The sequence below is a fragment of the Scyliorhinus canicula genome, chromosome 21 (assembly GCF_902713615.1).
Source record: "Scyliorhinus canicula chromosome 21, sScyCan1.1, whole genome shotgun sequence".
Taxonomy (NCBI): domain Eukaryota; kingdom Metazoa; phylum Chordata; class Chondrichthyes; order Carcharhiniformes; family Scyliorhinidae; genus Scyliorhinus; species Scyliorhinus canicula.
The window spans coordinates 41,691,716-41,710,492 of record NC_052166.1 but is presented as its reverse complement, the minus strand read 5'-3'; the positions used below and the strand labels follow the sequence as shown (position 1 = coordinate 41,710,492).

The following is an 18,777-nucleotide window of genomic DNA, read 5'->3' as shown; positions in this document are numbered from 1 at the left end:
AGGAAACGGGGGCATCGGGAGGAAAGCCACGCAGACGCGGGGAGAACATGCAAACGCCCGCACAGTGGCCAGGCTGGAATCGAACCTGGAACTCTGGCACTGTGAAGCGCCAGTGCTTAACCACTGTGCCAGCGTGCCACCCTCTGGGTGTCTGGCCTGTGATCCCAATCAACCACAAACTGCTGGAAGATGCATTTAATAAACTGCCAGAAATTGGGATTTTCCGATGTGGGTCGGGGGAGGTGGGGAGCAAGGTATCAGAACAACTTTCCAGATGCTCAAATCTCCCTTCAGAAAGCTAAACGCGGTGGAAACCAATCTGTTTTTTTTTCTCTCTCTCTCTCCTTTCTGCATTACAATAGCTGGGTTGTTGAGTGAACCCTCAAGGCAACTTATCACCTGGCAGCAGCTGCATTTTGCTTTCGTGGTCAGAGGCGTTTTAAAATCTATATTCAGGACTCTTGCGAGCTGTCAGCCATTGGGGTGTGTGGGGTGGGCTGTGCTGTGTGGGAGACTAAACAGGTCACTTGCCGGTCAGAATGCTCGAGAGGAACCTATTTGATATTGAGTCTGCACCAGTCTCCGCCCATCCAGAATTACGGTGGTACTTGGCAGAGAGACCCCAACTTGGAGCTGTGTTGCAGGAACACTTGTGGGTAGCAACACCAGCCACTCTGCTTGCAGTTCCATCTCTGCAGCAGTTTCGACAGACTGTAGCAACTTTTCAATCCCTCCCAGAAGGGTCATTTGACCATTGACGATTCGCTTGTGTAGCAGAGAACCTGCAATGGAAGGTAAAGTGAATGCTCTCTTATTTGCCCCCCTCCACTCTCGCCCCCCTCTCTCTCCCTGCTCCATGCATTCACAAGACATTTATTTTAATGCTAAACAGTTTATTTCGCATATCTCTGCTTTCGTCCCGCAGCTGTCAAGATTATCTTCCTTCTCGTCCCGCTCTGTTTCCTGGAGGTGGCGGATGCAACAGGCAGTAAGTGTTTTTTTTTAAATGTTCCAGTCTGTGTCGCCTTTCCCCAAACAAACCGGGGTCTCTGGTAAACCCGGGGCTTCTCGAGGGAGCCTGCAGCGTTGCGGTGCCCAATTCTGTGTGTGTGTTTTTTGTGGGAAGGTCTGTTTGATAATCTTCCAAACTAAGTGACAAAGAATTGAACGGTGGAGCCTTTGACCGTCAGACTTTGGGGCAGCAGAATTGGGCCACTCGGCCCACCCAGTCTGCCCCGCCACTCAATGACCTTGGCCAGAATTCTTTGGGGTTCTCTTCCCCCCCCCCCCCCCCCATCCAGCAATCCCCCTCCCTTTCCAGCAGCATGGGGTGGTTTCAATGGGAAATCTCATTGACAAGTGGCGGGAAGAGAGAATCTTGCCACCACAGGATGGCGAGCCGCTGAGGAACACGTAGCTGGGCGTCCCGCAGAATGTAGCCCCTGGTATAATCCTCAGCTCTACTTTCCCGCCTTAACCCTGCAACCGCTGATTCCCTTACTGATTAGAAACCTGTCCATCTCAGCCTTGAATAGATTTAACAATCCAGCCTCTACAACTCTGCGGTAAAGAATTCCACAGATTCACTACCCGCTGAGAGAAGAAATTCCTCCTCAGCTCTGTCTGAAATGGGCGACCCCCTTACTCTGAGATGATGTCCTCTGGTCCTCGACTCTCCCACAAGGGGAAACAACCTCCCAGCACCAACCCTGGCAAAACCCCTAAGGATCCTAAATGTATCAGTACGGTCACCTCTCATTCTTCTAAACTCCAGTGAGACAGGCTCAATCTACTCAACTTCTCCTCATAATAAAATCCCTCCATACCCTGGATCAACCTGACGGACCTTCCCTGGACTGCCTCCAATTCAGGCATATCTTACCTCAGAAACTGTTCACATCATGGCTTGTGGTGAATTGAATCGTAAGAGGGTGCGGGAGGAAACTTTGCAACCTGAGGGAAAGTTCTCCAACAACTGTCTTTTATTTTCCTCTGTATAGGGATTGTTGCCGTCAATTGAGACGGATGTTTAGTTCAAAAAATGCCGAAAGAATGAATCATAAAAAAAAATATATTTGCCCATGTGCTAAGCGTTTGGGCAAAAGATGTTCCCAGATCTTCCATATTAGAGAACATACACAGCGAGGAATCCCCCCCCCCCCCCCCCCCCCCCCATCCGACCTCTGTCTTTCTCTCTCTCGCCGACTTGCACTGGATCCTGGTTTAGCAGCAGATTTTAAAATTCTCAGTTCCCCCTCCGCCCACTACACCTCCTCTAGCCCCATCCATAACCCTCCAAGGTAGCTACAATCCTCTAATTCTGGACTGTTCAGCATCTCTGGTTTTAATCGCTGCTTCATGGATGGCTTATTGGGATTATCACTGGACTAGTAATCCAGAGAGCCAGGGTAGTGCTCTGGGGATTCGGCTTCGCACCTCACCATAGTCGATGGTGAAATTTGAATTCAATAAAAATCTGGATGACACTGTTGGGTGTGCCGGGACCGCGGCACAGTGGTTAGCACTGCTGCCTCCCAGCACCAGGGACCCGGGTTCAATTCCGGCTTTGGGTGACTGTGTGGAGTTTGTACTTTCTCCCCGTGTCTGTGTGGGTTTCCTCCGGGTGCTCTGGCTTCCTCCCAGAGTCCAAAGATGTGCAGGTTATGTGGGGTTATGCGGATAAGGCAGGGGAGTGGGCTTAGGTAGAGTGCTCTTTCAGAGAGTCCGTGCAGGCTCAATGGGCCGAATGGCCTCCTTCTGCAGTGTAGGAATTCTATGGTTCATATTCTAAACATCTAATGATGACCATGAAACCATTGTCAATTGTTGTACAACCTCAACTGCTTCATTAATGTCTGTTTCGGGAAGAAAATCTCCTGTCATTAGGAGCAGGCTGACTCTTAACTACCCCCTGAAATAGCCTAGCAAGCCATTCAGTTCAAGGGCGATTAGGGGTGGCGATTAAATGCCATCTTCACCAGCGACATCCACATCCTGTGAATGAATAAAGAAAAAAACATTGGAGGTGGTGCTGCCTGGACCTCAAGCTCTGGAATTCTCTCCCTGAAGCCATTTGCCTCCTTTTCATTCCGCCCTTTTTTTAAGAAGCCCCGTAGAAATTCCGGGCCATCTCCTTACCTGCTTCAGTGCCAAATTCGGGGATGATTTATTACCTTCAAGAAGTTATGTAAATTTAAGTTGTTGTTGTTCTCGTAGATTTCAATGACTGACTGCTACAATTATAACTGATGGATTTTATTTTATCTATATTCTGTGTTGCTTCTGAGACCTGTGGCTATCTGCTGCCTACTTTTTCCATTCTAAAAGTGCCCTTATTGAGGAAGTAGCCAATTTAAATCTCTGCACCCCCCCCCCCCCCCCCCACCCCCCTCCACTCCAATCAGTGCAACATCACAGGAAAGCGACCGGGGAAGTTCTAACCAAGTGTAGCTTTCAGGTGAAATGGAGTTAGGGGGTGGATGGCCTGGCAGTTAAATATATAATTCAGTCCCCGTCTTAAAGTTATATTTTCTTCTTGATCAATTTACATGATAAATTTATGGCCTGGTAGAACAGACCGTGAATGCTGCTGAAAAGAGAGCCATGTTGTTGAAACTTTTTATCTTGCACTCATCAGGGTAAACAGAAGAGTGCCAAATTTCAAACCATCACAATAATTCTCCTACTGGTGAATAGAGTGCTGGTTGGTTGGCAAGTGGACTCTGGTTGGCTGAGGCGTTGCCATGAAGAAAGCTTGCTAGAAATGCCATACATTCATTAGCCAGGACCCATCCTCTGCAGACAAAAGGAATATGTTCAAGCCTCATGTCTTTTTTGAATTACCCCGGAGCTTGGGGAACCAATAGCTCCCCTTTGCTTTCACCATGGCAATGCCTCAGCTAATCAGAGTCGACTGGCTAACCATACAGCCCCCTTTTCACACAAATTGTTGTGATAGTTTGAAATTTGGCATTCTTGTGTTTGTCCTGATGAGTGCAAGGTGAAAAGCTTCAGCAGCATGTTTCTGTTTTCAGCAATTAACTCATCACTGTAATTATGCCCTTCGGCCATCTCTGTCTCACTTGTGCCGGGCACGTGAACATTTACTTTTGACAATTTTCAATGAAGCATTGAACTAATTGGAAGTTCTGAGGAACAAAGGGACCTTGGCGTGTGTGTCCATAGATATCTGAAGGCAGAAGGGCAGGTTAATGGGGTGGTGAAAACGGCATTTGGGACATTTGCCTTTATCAAGCGAAGCAGAGATTACAAAAGCAGGCAGGTCATGTTGGAGTTGTGTAGAAATCTGGTGAGGCCGTAGCTGGAATATTGTGTGCAATTCTGCTTACACATTATAGGAAGGATGTGATTGCACCGGAGAAGGTGCAGAGGCGATTCACCAGGATGTTGCCTGGGATGGAACATTTAAGTTATGAAGAGAGGTCGGATAGGCTTGGGTTGTTTTTGCTGGAGCAGGGAAGACTGATGGGGCGACCTGATTGAGGTGCACAAGATTATGAAGGTTATGAACAGGGTGGAAAGGGAGCAGCTGTTAGTTGAAGGGTCAATCACAAGGGTGCGGGCACAATTTCAATGTGAGGGCAGGAGGGTTAGGGTTAGGGCCGATGCGAGAAAAAATCTTTTCACTCAGAGAGTGATAATGGTCTCAAATGCACTTCCTGGGTGGGTGGATAGAGGCGGGCTGCCTCACATCCTTTAAAAAATACCTGGATGAGTACTTGGCACGTTATAGCATTCAAGGCAAGTGCTGGCAAATTGGATTAGGCAGTCCAAAGATGTGCAGGTTAGGTGGATTGGCCATGCTAAATTGCGCTTTGGTTAGGTGGGGTTACTAGGTTACGGGGATAGGGTGGAGGTATAGGGTGCTCTTTCCAAGAGCCAGTGAAGACTCGATGGGCCGAATGGCCTCATTCTGCTCTGAAAATTCTATAATTCTCTGATTCTAGGTAGGTCAGGTGTTTTTCATTTGTCGGTGCAGACTCAAGGGGCGAAAGGGCCACTTCTGTATTTCTGTGATTCTGTAATATCATATTATCATAAGAGAAACACAGGATTAGATCTTGACCTGGGTCTTCTGATGTAAGTCTGGTGGTAGCAACCCTGAAATTAATTGCACTTCGTTTACGCTGGCGGTCTGGCCACTATGGCCAGTATAAATGTTAAACTATGCCATTCAGCATCTTGGGTACTGAAAATGAACCATTACATGTGTGAAGTCTCATTTAAAAAAAAATTCTTTCATGGGATGTGGGTGCTGCACGCAAGGTCAACATTTGATGGCAATCGGCAATGGTTTCATGGTGATCGTTAAACTTTTAATTCCAGATGTTTTATTGAATTCAGATTTCACCAGCTGCCGGGTGGGATTCGAACCCAGGTCCCCAGAGCATTGCCCTGGGTTGGCTTGATTACTAGTCCAGTGAAAATACCACTATGCCATTACCTCCCCTGTAATTCCTTCATGTTCAGTTGTTGGAGATTTTTATTACGTTAAATTTTTATTTTCTAACTTTTCCTGCAATTAATGTTCTCCTAACCACTCGTAGCTGAGTGTGCATTCAGCTGCACGAGGGCCCCCGGGAGTGGACATAAATAATTTCCAATGATCATAGAGTCCAGGACTGGGGGCCGTAACCTAAAATTTGTGGTCAGATCTTTTATGAGTGCAGTTAGGAAACACGTCTACATGCAAAGGACAGGAATTTTGGAATATCCTCTCTGCAAATGTCAGTGATGCGAGGTCAATTGTTAATTTTAAGTCTAATTTTAATACGCTCTTGTTAACCAATGATGATAAGTGTTCATTGCAAAGGTGAGTAAGGTAAAGGTAATAGTCCCAGATGACCACAGGCGGCTTTACCCTTTGATGGGGCAGGGCCGGTTTTAAGCCTATTTGACCAATTTTATCAAATTGGGCCCCGCACCTTAGTGGGTGGAACAGCTGATTCTGAATATATTGATTATTTTTCGTGTTCCATGGATACTTATATAGGGTAGTTTTTACTTTTGGGGAACGCACTGCATTACCGTCGACAAATCCTTCAGCCCTGCGCCGCCAAATCCTTCCGCCCGGGTAAGTAGATCCGCGACATGTGGCCTAAATTAATGCTATATTATGAAAAGTGCAATCGCTAGGTTAGGTTAGGTTTGGTTTCGTTTCGTTTCGTTAGATGACTCAAAATTCATCTAGCGGTAGGTTGTGGCTAGGAAGTTGGCGGAGGGATACAGGCGTTCCCCGAAAGTAAAAGTGCCCCCTTATATATTTATATGTATATTACTGAAAAAACTAAAGACGTTGATGGCTATCTGTTGGCTGAAGAACGTGAAGCTCTGAAAACTTTTCTTCCCTCCAGTATCATTAAGCCTCATGCTCTGTTTGAATACCTGGTAGTAAACAATCGATTTACAGCATTTCCTAATGTTTTTATTGCTTTGAGGATTTACTTAACAATGCCTGTAACAGTCGCATCAAATGAAAGAAGTTTTTCAAAACTAAAACTGATTAAAACATACTTACGGTCAACAATTTCACAAGAGATACTAAACAATTTGGCAATGCTATCTATAGAAAATGACATTGCTAAAACCATTGACCTTGAAAATATTTTGAGAGACTTTGCAAATAAAAAGTCTTTTTCTAAAAGACCTGTGTATAAGCAGTATGTCTGTAATTGCCTTACTTTGTATTAAAAAAAATAAAACTTTCATATTGTCTTTCAAAATTTTAGTATATCAAGCATTTAATGTTTTTTTTTGGTTAAAGACGAGCATACTACATGAAATATAAACATACATAAATTTTTACTTTTGTAGAGTAGGGGCCCCGCCATCACTTTTCTAATTGGGCCCGCAATTCCTAGCACCGGCCCTGGATGGGGAAAGCTGAATGGTGGTGATTTAACCTGAGGAGCACCACACCTCAGGCAAGGCTGAGAAGGCAGGGCCTTCATGAACCATCTCAGCCGGTGCAGGAATTGAACCCACGCTGCTGGCCTCGCTCCGCATCACAAACCAGCTGTCTGGCCAACTGAGCTAAAGTGAGGAAATGATGTCAAGGCTCAGATCAGTTGTGATCTCTTTAAGTGATGGAACAGGCTCGCGGGGTTAAATGGCCACCTCCTCTTCCTGTGTTCCTATGTATTTTTAAATTTTATTTTTATTTAGATCCTTATTTCAGACATCAGGAAGTTATGGGACTGAACAATCAGAAATGTTCGGAGGAAAAATGCTGGGATTAAATTGAGTGATTTTTCTGAGGGGAAATTTAATTTAGCATCAGAGATTCCACCGGCGATTCCATTGTAAAGGGTAACAACAGTATGCTATGTTTCATAGAGTAGAGGTTTATGTTGACACAAGGGGTGAACAGTTCAGCTACATGACGCTGCTGCTGGAGCCAGTGCTACAGTAGCCTGAGGCCTTAAAATGGCGGATGAAGAACTTACGGCACAGCCTGCATGGTGCCCCGTGCTTGGGAGAATACTGCCGTGGGTGTACCGTGCATGTGCCAGCAACTTGTACACTGAGCAGACTGTGATTTCAAGCAACCCCTCAGGTTGAATTGATGTACATTCTGTAAACTTGGGCAAGGAAAGTCAAGTTAATGTTCTCTCCTAATCACTCATAGCAGAACATGCATTCAGCTGCAGAAAGGACCCCTGGCACCACCCAACAGCTGGTGAGGTGCTTTTAACTCACTTTTCTGTGTTTGCAAAGTTTGTGGAAGTTCTGAGGCCTGCTCTTGACAGGGTCTTGGTGGCTTACTAGATTTGGAAGACAGTGTCAGTGCGTCCTGACAGGGAGGTGGGAGAGGTTTTGTGATCTGTTCGGAGGAAAGTTGTCACTGTTGCCGGGGCCATAGTTGCTGTGTCTCTGCGTCTGCAACATGACAGAAAAATGGAGCTGAGGCTGCAGAGAGGGAAAGCACTGCAGAGAGGGAGGAGGATGAAGAGACCACACTTCACAAGGCCTGATATCTACCATGGGATTTCAGGGGGCACATCTCCTGCCTCCTTGTTTATGCGGGGCTTGAGTGCGGGGCTCTGATGGCGGGTCTGGTGGGTAATCGGGGTGGGCAGGATTTGTATTGAGGGCAGGGGAACTCTCCGATGGACTTTGGGGGTACATAACTTTAGGACTTATCCACTTGGCCCACTGTGAGATTCACCGTACCAAGGCCAGGCTGACAAATACCTGCACCAATTCGCACCCATGTGAATCCTGGCCCAGAGAGCCGGAGCACCACTTCTTCTTCTTTTTCTCAGCAGAAAGCACTTAACTGCTTTTGAAGTGGTCTGGAGCTGTTAATCATAGCTAGATGTTTCTAAACAGCGCAGGCAGGTTCACAGCAGACTACTTGAGATGCATTCAAATATGAAAGGAAATGAAAATAAACAATTCAGACATCTGGCTTCCTAGATGCTGTCAATTACACTCTACAAAATGTTGTTCCTCTTTGGAGTGAATGGAAGCCTTGCAGATCAATGGATCTGAGTGTCTTTAAAGCCTTGTGACGTGGGTTTGGCTTTCTATGATGTAACAGGTGCTGTTGCTTTCTAAACACCTGTTTTTAAAAAAAAAAATGTATTCTCCTTTTTCACATTTTCTCCCAAATTTACACTCACCAACGAAGGGCTCGAGTTACCCTCCAGCTTCGCCGGATATACCATACCAAATCACACTCCCTTTCTGAACAGTGCCACCTTCACTCGCCCGAACGCTGCTCGTGTTTTTGCCAACTCCACTGTCAAGTCCTGGTAGATCTGAACTACCGCACCATCCCACTGCACCTCGCGCTTCTGCTTCGCCCAGCTTAACACCTTCTCCTTCATGCAGTACTGATGGAAGCAGATAATTACTGCTCTTGGTGGCTCGTTCACTTTGGGCTTCGGCCTCTATGACCGATGAGCTTGGCCTAGCTCGTCCCGGGAGGGGTTCTCACCCTCCCCCATCAGCTCCGCCAACCTCTTAGTGAAGTATTGTGTTGGCCTTGGGCCCTCTGTCCCTTCGGGCAAGCCCACAATTCTCAAATTGTGCCATCTCAAGCAGTCCCCATATCCATAACAACGATCCCATCCTCCCACCAACCCACAAACATTAGCCCGTATCTTCACATAAACAAATGACAAAGAGGAATCAAGAATCACCCATCGTCACCCTCAATACACACAGCCCCCCTCCCCCTCAATCCTCCCACCCACCCCCCCCCCCCAAAACTAATGTTCGATGTTATCCAGCTCTTAAAAGTGCATGATGAATAATGCCCATTAATTGTAGAACCCCGCCATCCCTTCCCTCAGTTCAAACTTAATCTTCTCAAGAGTCAAGAATTTCAACAGGTCCCCCTGATCTGCCACCACCTTCTCCATCTGGAAGCATACCCTATTTCCGACCATTACCGCTACCCCTCGAGCCCTTCCATCAAATCCAGACCTGACTTACCCAGCCCTTTTTAAGTCTCACCTGGTCCTTCACATTCAAGTGAGTCCTGCAGCATTGCCACATCGGCTTTCAAACATTTAAGATGCGCAAGCACCCTTGACCTCTTGACCGGACCTCCTAACCCTCTCACGTTCCACGTGACTATCCTAACTGGGGATCTCTCACCAACCCCCCCACCCTTCTTATCCACCAACATCATACCACCGGGCCCTGCCCCATAAGCTTGACCCGTTCCTATCCATTATTAACATCGAACCCCGTCCCCCTCTCCCAAGAACCCCCCCACATTTTCTCTTGAAAAAACATCTCCCAGCATCAATCCCCCCCTCCCCCCCCCCCCACCCGATCACCTCGTAGACCCAACGAAACCTGCTAACCAGTCTCTAACGTCCGCAGTCCTCCTCTCACTTCACCTCTGTTCACAAGCCAACTTTAGCTAGCTAGCATGGGTGGCTCCCCCCGCCAAGATATATCGTCCATTCACACCCAATCCCAGAGAAAGAAAAAACAAAAACAACAATCCAACCCATACAATTCACTAAAATAAGATATAACCGTCGCAACACAGAACGCCAATCAAACCAACCATTAACTTGAACTCTCTAACAATGTAAAGAGAAGTAAATTACAATACACATCAGTAAAAAGAAAGTTGTAGCATTTATACATTTTCCAGCTCCCCAATCACAGTCCACAGTCTCTCTTCCAGGTCTGCTCCTCACGTCTGTCCCAAGCCTTCTGCCCTCACAAACGCCTCAGCCGCCTCCGCTGTCTTGAAATAAAAGTCTTTGGCCTCATACGTTACCCTCCAGCTTCGCCGGGTATACCATACCAAATCACACTCCCTTTCTGAACAGTGCCACCTTCACTCGCCCGAACGCTGCTCGTGTTTTTGCCAACTCCACTGTCAAGTCCTGGTAGATCTGAACTACCGCACCATCCCACTGCACCTCGCACTTCTGCTTCGCCCAGCTTAACACCTTCTCCTTCATGCAGTACTGATGGAAGCAGATAATTACTGCTCTTGGTGGCTCGTTCACTTTGGGCTTCGGCCTCTATGACCGATGAGCTTGGCCTAGCTCGTCCCGGGAGGGGTTCTCACCCTCCCCCATCAGCTCCGCCAACCTCTTAGTGAAGTATTGTGTTGGCCTTGGGCCCTCTGTCCCTTCGGGCAAGCCCACAATTCTCAAATTGTGCCATCTCAAGCGGTTCTCCAAGTCCTCAAATTTTGCTTGGAGTCCTCTATTGACCTCCACCACCCTCCGCAGCTCGTCCCTCATCGAGGTGAGCTGGTCGCTGTGCTGTGTCACGGCCTCCTCCACTTCCTTTATCTTCTCGCCCTGCTCTCTCACCTCGGTCGATGTCTTTGCCACAGCTACCCTCACCGGGGCAATTGCCTCCTCCACCATTGGTTTCAATGCGGCCGCCGTCTCCTTCCTCAAGGCCTCCAAGTGCCTCGCTAACTGTCTTTCCAGCTCTACCACCATCACCTCGGTCATCTTCTCCACCGTAAGTAGCGCGGCCCCACCATGCGGTTTGGCATCCGCCATCTTGTCAGCGCTTTTGCTCGTCTTCTCATTCAGCGGCGAGCCAGTGTTCTGAACACCTGTTTAAGGCAGTAGGTATAAGGGATAGGTGAGTGAAAAGGCAGTGAATTTTGTTTCACTGTTTCTGCTTGGACTACTCTTTAGATTCCAGGCAGGGGTGACTAATGGGGGCTGGGTCTCTGAATATGAGTGGGTCTCTGATATGAAAATAGCTTTGAAGCCTTGCAGTAAAATAGGCAGTTTAAAAGCTTGAGTCCTAAATAAATGGCTGGGTGAGGCGAAGTGTTTTGGTGTGGATTTTTTAATGTATTAAATTTGGTATGTTCCCTGAATGACTGTGATTAAATTCCCCATTAGATAGTGACAGATTGACCAGAATTTCCTGTCAATGGCAAAGGTCCGCGGGTTTCCTGGTGGTGGGGAGTGAATAAACAGGAAGGCCCCATTCACAGTGACGGGATCAGAAGATTATGCCGCTGGCCAGTACCGGACTGCCTCTACCACCATGAAGTACGGCGGGGAGGGGGTGGGGGGGTGGGGGGGAGAGGGCGGTGGCATGGGTAATCCCGCCCATTATTTCCAACCTGTGTAACGGAGATACTTCTCTCCCTTGGAACATGATATTTTATGTTGGGCTCGGATAGGCAATTCCTGTTGTATTATTCACTGCTGGGAGCTATCCATGTTTGTGAACGCCTCCCATGGGCAGCACGCAAGCATAGTGGATAGCACAATCGCTTCACAGCTCCAGGGACCCAGGTTCGATTCCTGGCTTGGGTCACTGTCTGTGCGGAGTCTGCACGTTCTCCCCGTATGTGCGCGTGGGTTTCCTCCGGGTGCTCGGGTTTCCTCCCACAGTCCAAAGATGTGCAGGTTAGGTGGATTGGCACTGATAAATTGCCCTTTGTGCCCAAAAAGGTTAGGTGGGGTTATGGGGATAGGATGGAGGCATGGGGCTTGAGGAGAGTGTTCTTTCCAAGGGCCAGTGCAGACTCAATGGGCTGAATGGCCTCCTTCTGCACTGTAAATTCTATGGTTCTACGATATGATTTTCAATGACAGTTACTATTGCTGATTGATGGCTATTGCGACTATTGCACAGCGTATTTTTGGATTCTATGAACATAGCGTGTAGTATGTGTTCATCTGGTTTCCATGGCTGGTGGGTGGCCAATTTGAGTATAAATAGTTTTGGGGGGGGCGGGATGGAGGGATACTTGGACGGCCGTTCCTAAATTTTGTCATAGGATGTGAGATTTCTAAATTAAGAGTTTGTAATGTACCAATAATGCACTTCTCTATCTTCAAAGATGACATTCTGAAAGTTTTGAGGTTGTGTGCAAGAGTTGGTGGGGTACAGTTTCCTCTGAGAGCAAACGGGAACAACTTTTGCCCGTTTTGAAAATTGATTTTATTTTCTCTCCTGAGCTTATGCTCAAAACTATTTGCGTAAAGCCAAACACAAAATCTGCCACGAAAAAAAGCAATTGGGCAGTGTCTTAAACCTACATTTTTATAAGACTGATAACTTGATAAAGTTTGGATAATACAGCTGAGTGTGGGTTTTATCACAAAAAAAAATAAACATTTAAAATCTCCGTGTTAAATGGGCGGCAGGGTGGTACAGTGGACAGAGCTGCTGCCTCACAGCACCAGGGTACCGGCTTCAATTCCGGTCTCGGGTGACTGACTGTGTGTAGTTTGCACGTTCTCCCAGTGTCTTCAGGGGTTTCCACCTGGTGCTCTGGTTTCTTCCCACAGTCCAGATGTGTGGGTTAGGTGGATTGCCATGGTAAATTGCCCATAAGTGTTCAAAGATGTGCAGGTTAGGTGGGGTTACAGGGATAGGGCATGGGAGTTGGCCTAAGTAGGGTGCTCTTTCAGAGGACGGGTGGAGACATGATGGGCTGAATGGCCTCCTTCTGCACTGTAGGGATTCTATGTCAATTCCCTGCCTGTTAGTATGCTGATTTTTAATGACTGGAAGTGTCCAAAAATTTGACTTTGCTGAAAGCACTTTGCGCTTAAAATTCCGCCATCTTTTATTTCTTTGATGACGCTGCTATCAGGAAAATTGTGCCAAACAAAACTCAATTGTGTGGAAACATTAGATTGATATCTATTTTCACATCTTTGGAGCTATCCTCTCATCTAGATTTTCGAAGATATATGATCTTGGGGAGATTGCGATATTTACACTGCACATTTCAATTTGCTCCACTCAATGTTGGACCAAACAGCTGAAATCACCTTAGCCACCTTGTCCACATAGTTTTGATTCTGATTAGAATTGCTTGCTTGGGTTGAGCAACCATGAAAAATCGGCCACTTAGAAACGTGCCCCACCCCCCAAAGAAATCACCCACTTAGAAACGTGCCCCCCACCCTCGCTTCTTTCGAAGCTCATTCAGCTGTAGTCCACCTGGAAATATCGGTGCGATTATCAGGCTTCCAGTTAGAAGGTGTTCAGTTAATTGTGTTCATCGGCTTCTCACTTAACTTTGTGCATAGGCTGTAGGTTCTGCAACTTACCCTTTCAGAGTGAACATTGTCCTTTCCTTCCAGCTGCTGCTTTCTTTGCTTATTCTTATTTTTATTTTATCAACCTAAATTTGCCCCCTCTTCATTCTACCTGAAGTGATCACCTCTCCCTTAATTCTTTTTAATTTTCGTAAAGATGTCACATCTTTTTACACAGCTGTTGGAAGAAGCTCATTATTACAAAGTCCGGAAAGGATTCCACACCGAGTCGAACAGATTGAGTCAAAGGAAAAAAGGTTTAATGCAACAAGAGTACAGAGCAGTTATTCTAATACAGGAGCCAGCTCACAGTTCATGGCCCTCCGGTTTTATGCAGGATGTAGAAGGGGGCACCCATTATAAGTGTCCCATTGGCAGCACGGTGGCGCAGTGGTTAGCATTGCTGCCTCACGGCACCGAGGTCCCAGGTTCGATCCCGGCTCTGAGTCACAGTCCGTGTGGAGTTTGCACATTCTCCCCGTGTTTGCCTGGGTTTCGCCCCCACAATCCAAAGATGTGCAGGCTGGGTGGATTGGTCACCCTAAATTGCCCTTTAATTGGAAAAGATGAATTGGGTACTCTAAATTAATTTAAAAAAAAATAAATGTGCCATGACCTGCTTGAGGTTTCATTAGTGTCCCGTGACCTGCTGAACCCCAGGTTATGCCACCCACTTATTTGATATATCAGTTATTCTGCTGCTTCTCGGAGCTTTTGGAACATCTTGTTGGTTGTTGTCTGTGTTCCTTTACTTGATGTAATGTTTATGAAGCTCTGTAATAATCTAGTGTTTGACGATGATACACCACCTATGTGGTTTTAATGTTCTCACTCCCTGTATATGTTTATTCAAATTTTAACTTTCCAGGTCAAAATTATATATTCCTACATTGTTTGAAAACAATTATGGTCCTTTAATAGAACTTGCCTACAAGTCATTTTATTAAGCTTTTAAAGAAAGGAGTGATCGGTGAAATAATGCATAAAAATGCAGCAGGTTGATTGATCCACTCCATTTCTTGCTGGTCTTCAAGACCAGTGTACAAGCACAGCTCAGGGGTAGATGCCTTCTCTGTAGCTGGAAATACCCTCCATGAGATGAGTGTGGACAGTCGCAAGCTGACTTTGGTGATCATAGGTCAAATCTGCTTCCATATTGACATTTGAGTGCTTACCTGATGCTTTTGGCGAGAGCCTCTTTTCTGTTTGTCTCAAGCGTTGAGGTATTTGAAAACTACCCCCCCCGCCAAATACATTTCACAAGTTAGATGTAGGAATCAAACGATATGGGGTGGTGGTGGTGGGGAGGCTGGATTAGGCTATTGAGTTGATCAGCCATGTCCATAATGAATGATGGAGCAGGCTCGAGATGTCGATTGGCCTCCTCCTGCTCCCATTTTCGATGTTTCCATGTGTACAGCGTGGCCTCTTCAAGCACTGCAGGGGATTGTTGTGAACAGCGAAAATGCAGTCAAAACTTTCGCGAATGAAATATTTCTGGACATTAACTCTAAATTTGGTTCCTTCTTATTGCAGTAAATCCCTGCTGTCACTACCCATGCCAGAATAAAGGAATATGTGTCAACATTGGGAAGGAAGATTATGAATGTGACTGTACGCGCACTGGTTACTATGGTGTTAACTGCAGTTTGCGTAAGTGGTTTCAGTGCTCACTGTTTTTATCAGAGTTATGAGTGTAGATCGTATAGAACGTCTCAGTTGAATTACATCTTTATCATTGGCACCTGGTTACTTTCAACCAAATGAAATATTTATTTCAAAGCATTTCATTAATCCCTCAATGGCTGAACCCAAGCAAACTGCTTTGGCAAGTTGACTAAATTCAAGTTGTGATATTTTTTATTTTTTTATTTAAAAAAAAAATTTTTTTTATTGGAATTTTTTGAAAAATATACATCAACAGAACAATAATAACAATAACAATAATAATAAACACTCCCAGGCACCCGTAACCACGCATATAACAAATCCCCTCACACCCCCAAACCCAATGAACAACAAAATAAATTAAATTAACAATAAGCAAATTAACTTAAACACTATCCCCCTAAACCCCCCCACAACCCCCCCCCCCCACCCCCTACCCCCCCACCTCCCCCTCCCCCCGGGTTGCTGCTGCTGCTGACCTAGTACCTTATCGTTGAGCCAGAAAGTCGAGAAAAGGCTTCCACCTCCTAAAGAACCCTTGTACCAACCCCTCACGGCGAATTTGACCCTCTCCAGCTGAATGAATCCCGCCATGTCATTAATCCAGGTCTCGGAGGTCTCACATCTTTCCACTGCAGCAAGACCTCCGCCGGGCTACTAGGGACGCAAAGGCCAAAACATCGGCCTCTTTCGTCTCCTGCACTCCCGGCTCTACCCCAACCCCAAATATCGCGAGTCCCCAGCCTGGCTTGACCCTGGATCCCTCGACACCGTCCTCGCCACCCCCTTCCAGATTTCCTCCAGCGCCGGGCATGCCCAGAACATATGGACATGGTTCGCTGGACTCCCGAACACCTGACACACCTGTCTTCGCCCCCAAAGAACCTACTCATCCTAGATCCGGACATGTGGGCCCGGTGCAGAACCTTGAACTGGATGAGACTAAGCCTCGCACATGAAGAGGAGGAGTTCACCCTCTCCAGGGCGTTCGCCCATGTCCCCTCCTCAATCTGCTCCCCCAGCTCCACTTCCCACTTAGCCTTCAGCTCCTCTACCGATGCCTCCCCCACCTCCTGCATTACCTGGTAGATGTCAGACACCTTCCCATCTCCAACCCACACCCCGAAAGCACCCTATCCCTTACCCCCCACGGGGGCAGCAAAGGGAACCCCTCCACCTGTCGCCTAGCAAACGCCTTGACCTGAAGGTACCTGAACATATTCCCCGGGGGGAGCTCAAACTTCTCCTCCAGTTCACCAAGGCTCGCGAACCTCCCGTCAATGAACAGGTCTCCCAATTTCCTAATGCCCTGCTCTGTGCCACCCCAGGAACCCGCCATCCTCAAGTTCTGATATTGAACATGTATTTTGTTCTGAGTAATGTTTATTCTATCAATAAATGTTTTATTTTTTCGAACGTGCTTACTGTGGAATGGTGGACTCAAAAAGAACTCAAGACGTCCCTTAAATCTAAAGGTTATAAGGGAGCAATCTGTTCCCTGACTCCATCCAACTCTTTAAGGACTCAGTGTGGCTTCATATTGCTTTTTATTTGTTCTTGAGATGTGGGCAGCACGAGCAGTATTTATCGGCCATCTCTAGCTGGCATTGAGAATCAAATGGGTGATTTGGAACTGGGGTAGTATGTGGGCCAAATTAGGGGAGGGATAGGTTACCTTCTCTGAAGCACATCAGTAAACTAGTGGGGGTTTTCATTGTGGAAGAAACCCAGCTTTAAGATCATTTTCTTAATAGGGTTCCATGGCACTATTTCGATGAAGAGCCGGGGACTTCATGGGTGGCACGGTAGCACAGTGGTTAGCACAGCTGCTTCACGGCGCCAGGGTCCCAGGTTCGATTCCCGGCTTGGGTCATTGTTTGTGCGGAGTCTGCACGTTCTCCTCGTGTCTGCATGGCATTCATCCGGGTGCCCCGGTTTCCTCCCACAAAGTCCCGAAAGACGTACTTGTTGGGTGAATTTGACATTCTGAATTCTCCTTCAGTGTACCCGAACAGGCGCCGGAGTGTGGCGACGGGGGGATTGTCACAGTAACTTCATTGCAGTGTTAATGTAAGCCTTCTTGTGACCCGAATAAAGGTTATTATCCCTGGTGCCCTGGTCAATATTTATCCCTGAATTAACATCAGCACAAACATTGGTGTCTGTGGGAGTTTGCTCTGTGCAAATTGGCTGCTGAATTTCTACATTACAACTTCAAAGATACAGGGCTGGATTCTTCCGTCCCTTCCGCAGCAAGATGGCCCCGGGCGGGACGTGGACCTGTCAAGGTCCGTTCGCCTCGGGCGGGTATATCCGGTCGCCGAGCAGGCGCGGCCGGAGAATCCCACTCACCTAATTGGCTGTGAAGGGTTTTGAGACATCCAGTGACCGTGAAAAGCACTACCCAAACGCCAGTCTTTTTTAATACTTCAGCCATGCTAGGACTGGAAAGCACAATAAATGCTAGATCCATCAGAAGTGTAATCTTTCCTTCACGGCTGTTTGGCAAACATATTAAGAATTTGTTTACAATAAACTGCAATGATGCAAATACGCAAAACTCATCATGTCGCAGCATCTTTTGTGATTCATGTGAATGTTTTCAAGCACTATTTTTTCCGGGGCCCCATGGGCAGGGTGACCGTTTTCCATTATCTAATGGAAAAAGCATATTTTCCTAAATCCTAAATGTAGAAAGAAGCAGGTCCGCCTTACGACAGTCAGAAAAATGGCAAAAAAAACAACTTTTTAATGTCCAGTTAGGATTGTTGAAGTATCGGGGGCCACTAAATGTGTATGGGCGCAATAAATAAATCAGAAGAGTCAAGGGTGAAAGTTTGAATTTTATTAACAATGCTAGCAATGGCTGATTTGATCTAAGTGACATAATTTCTAATTGCAGCTTCTTTTTGGTCACAAATTCACACATTTCTGAAGCCAAGCCGCAGTTTTGTGCATCATATGCTGACGCATTATAAGTGGTTTTGGGATATCCTAAGTGGCATTTCATTTATCAGGGATTCAATCATGCGACATGTTTTGACAGGTAAGTTGCCTTTAATTAATCTTGCATCTAAGCAGTGGCAGTTATAAGACAACATTGCCTTTTGAATCATTTTACCTGTGCATCAAAACTGTATATATGAGCTGCAGGGTAAGAGGGGGAAGCGGATCAAGTCACCCAATTCAGTCCTCATTTTAAAGTTCATACTGTCACTCCTGATTTTATTGAGATCTTACATTCTTCGCGACCGGTAAATGGCAAAACATTCGGCAATTTGGGAAACAACGGGCATTATCGTACGGCCTAGTGGCACCCGACTGGGGACGCGAAGAGGCCCTTCACGAGATTTGCGATGCTCGGGATGCCTCGCGAGATCGCGTTAGATGTCGCGAGACGTCGCAATCTGAATCCTGTCCTCGCTGGGCGTGATCCAAATTTGCATATTTAAGTAAGCAGTTAGCCTGCTCGCACCCGGGAGTCTTCGCCACGGCGCCATTCAGCACTGGTCCACACAAACGTGGAGCAGGCACCATGGGGGTCTCCCAGCCCACCGGAGGCACCTGGCAACCTGGTGCT

At 46.7% G+C, this 18,777-nt stretch overlaps 1 protein-coding gene across 1 annotated transcript in view; it reads left to right on the top strand.

Annotated features, from left to right (window-relative positions):
- The first annotated feature begins 520 nt into the window (after window positions 1-520).
- The window catches only part of LOC119955839 (prostaglandin G/H synthase 1-like), a 165,852-nt gene continuing 147,595 nt past the window's right edge, over window positions 521-18,777 (top strand). Inside the window, exons 1-4 of the mRNA XM_038782441.1 lie at window positions 521-794; window positions 926-988; window positions 15,066-15,182; window positions 18,100-18,243. Of these exons, the coding sequence (XP_038638369.1) occupies window positions 788-794; window positions 926-988; window positions 15,066-15,182; window positions 18,100-18,243 (331 nt within the window). The 5' untranslated portion in view covers window positions 521-787. The remainder of the gene's footprint in view (window positions 795-925; window positions 989-15,065; window positions 15,183-18,099; window positions 18,244-18,777) is intronic.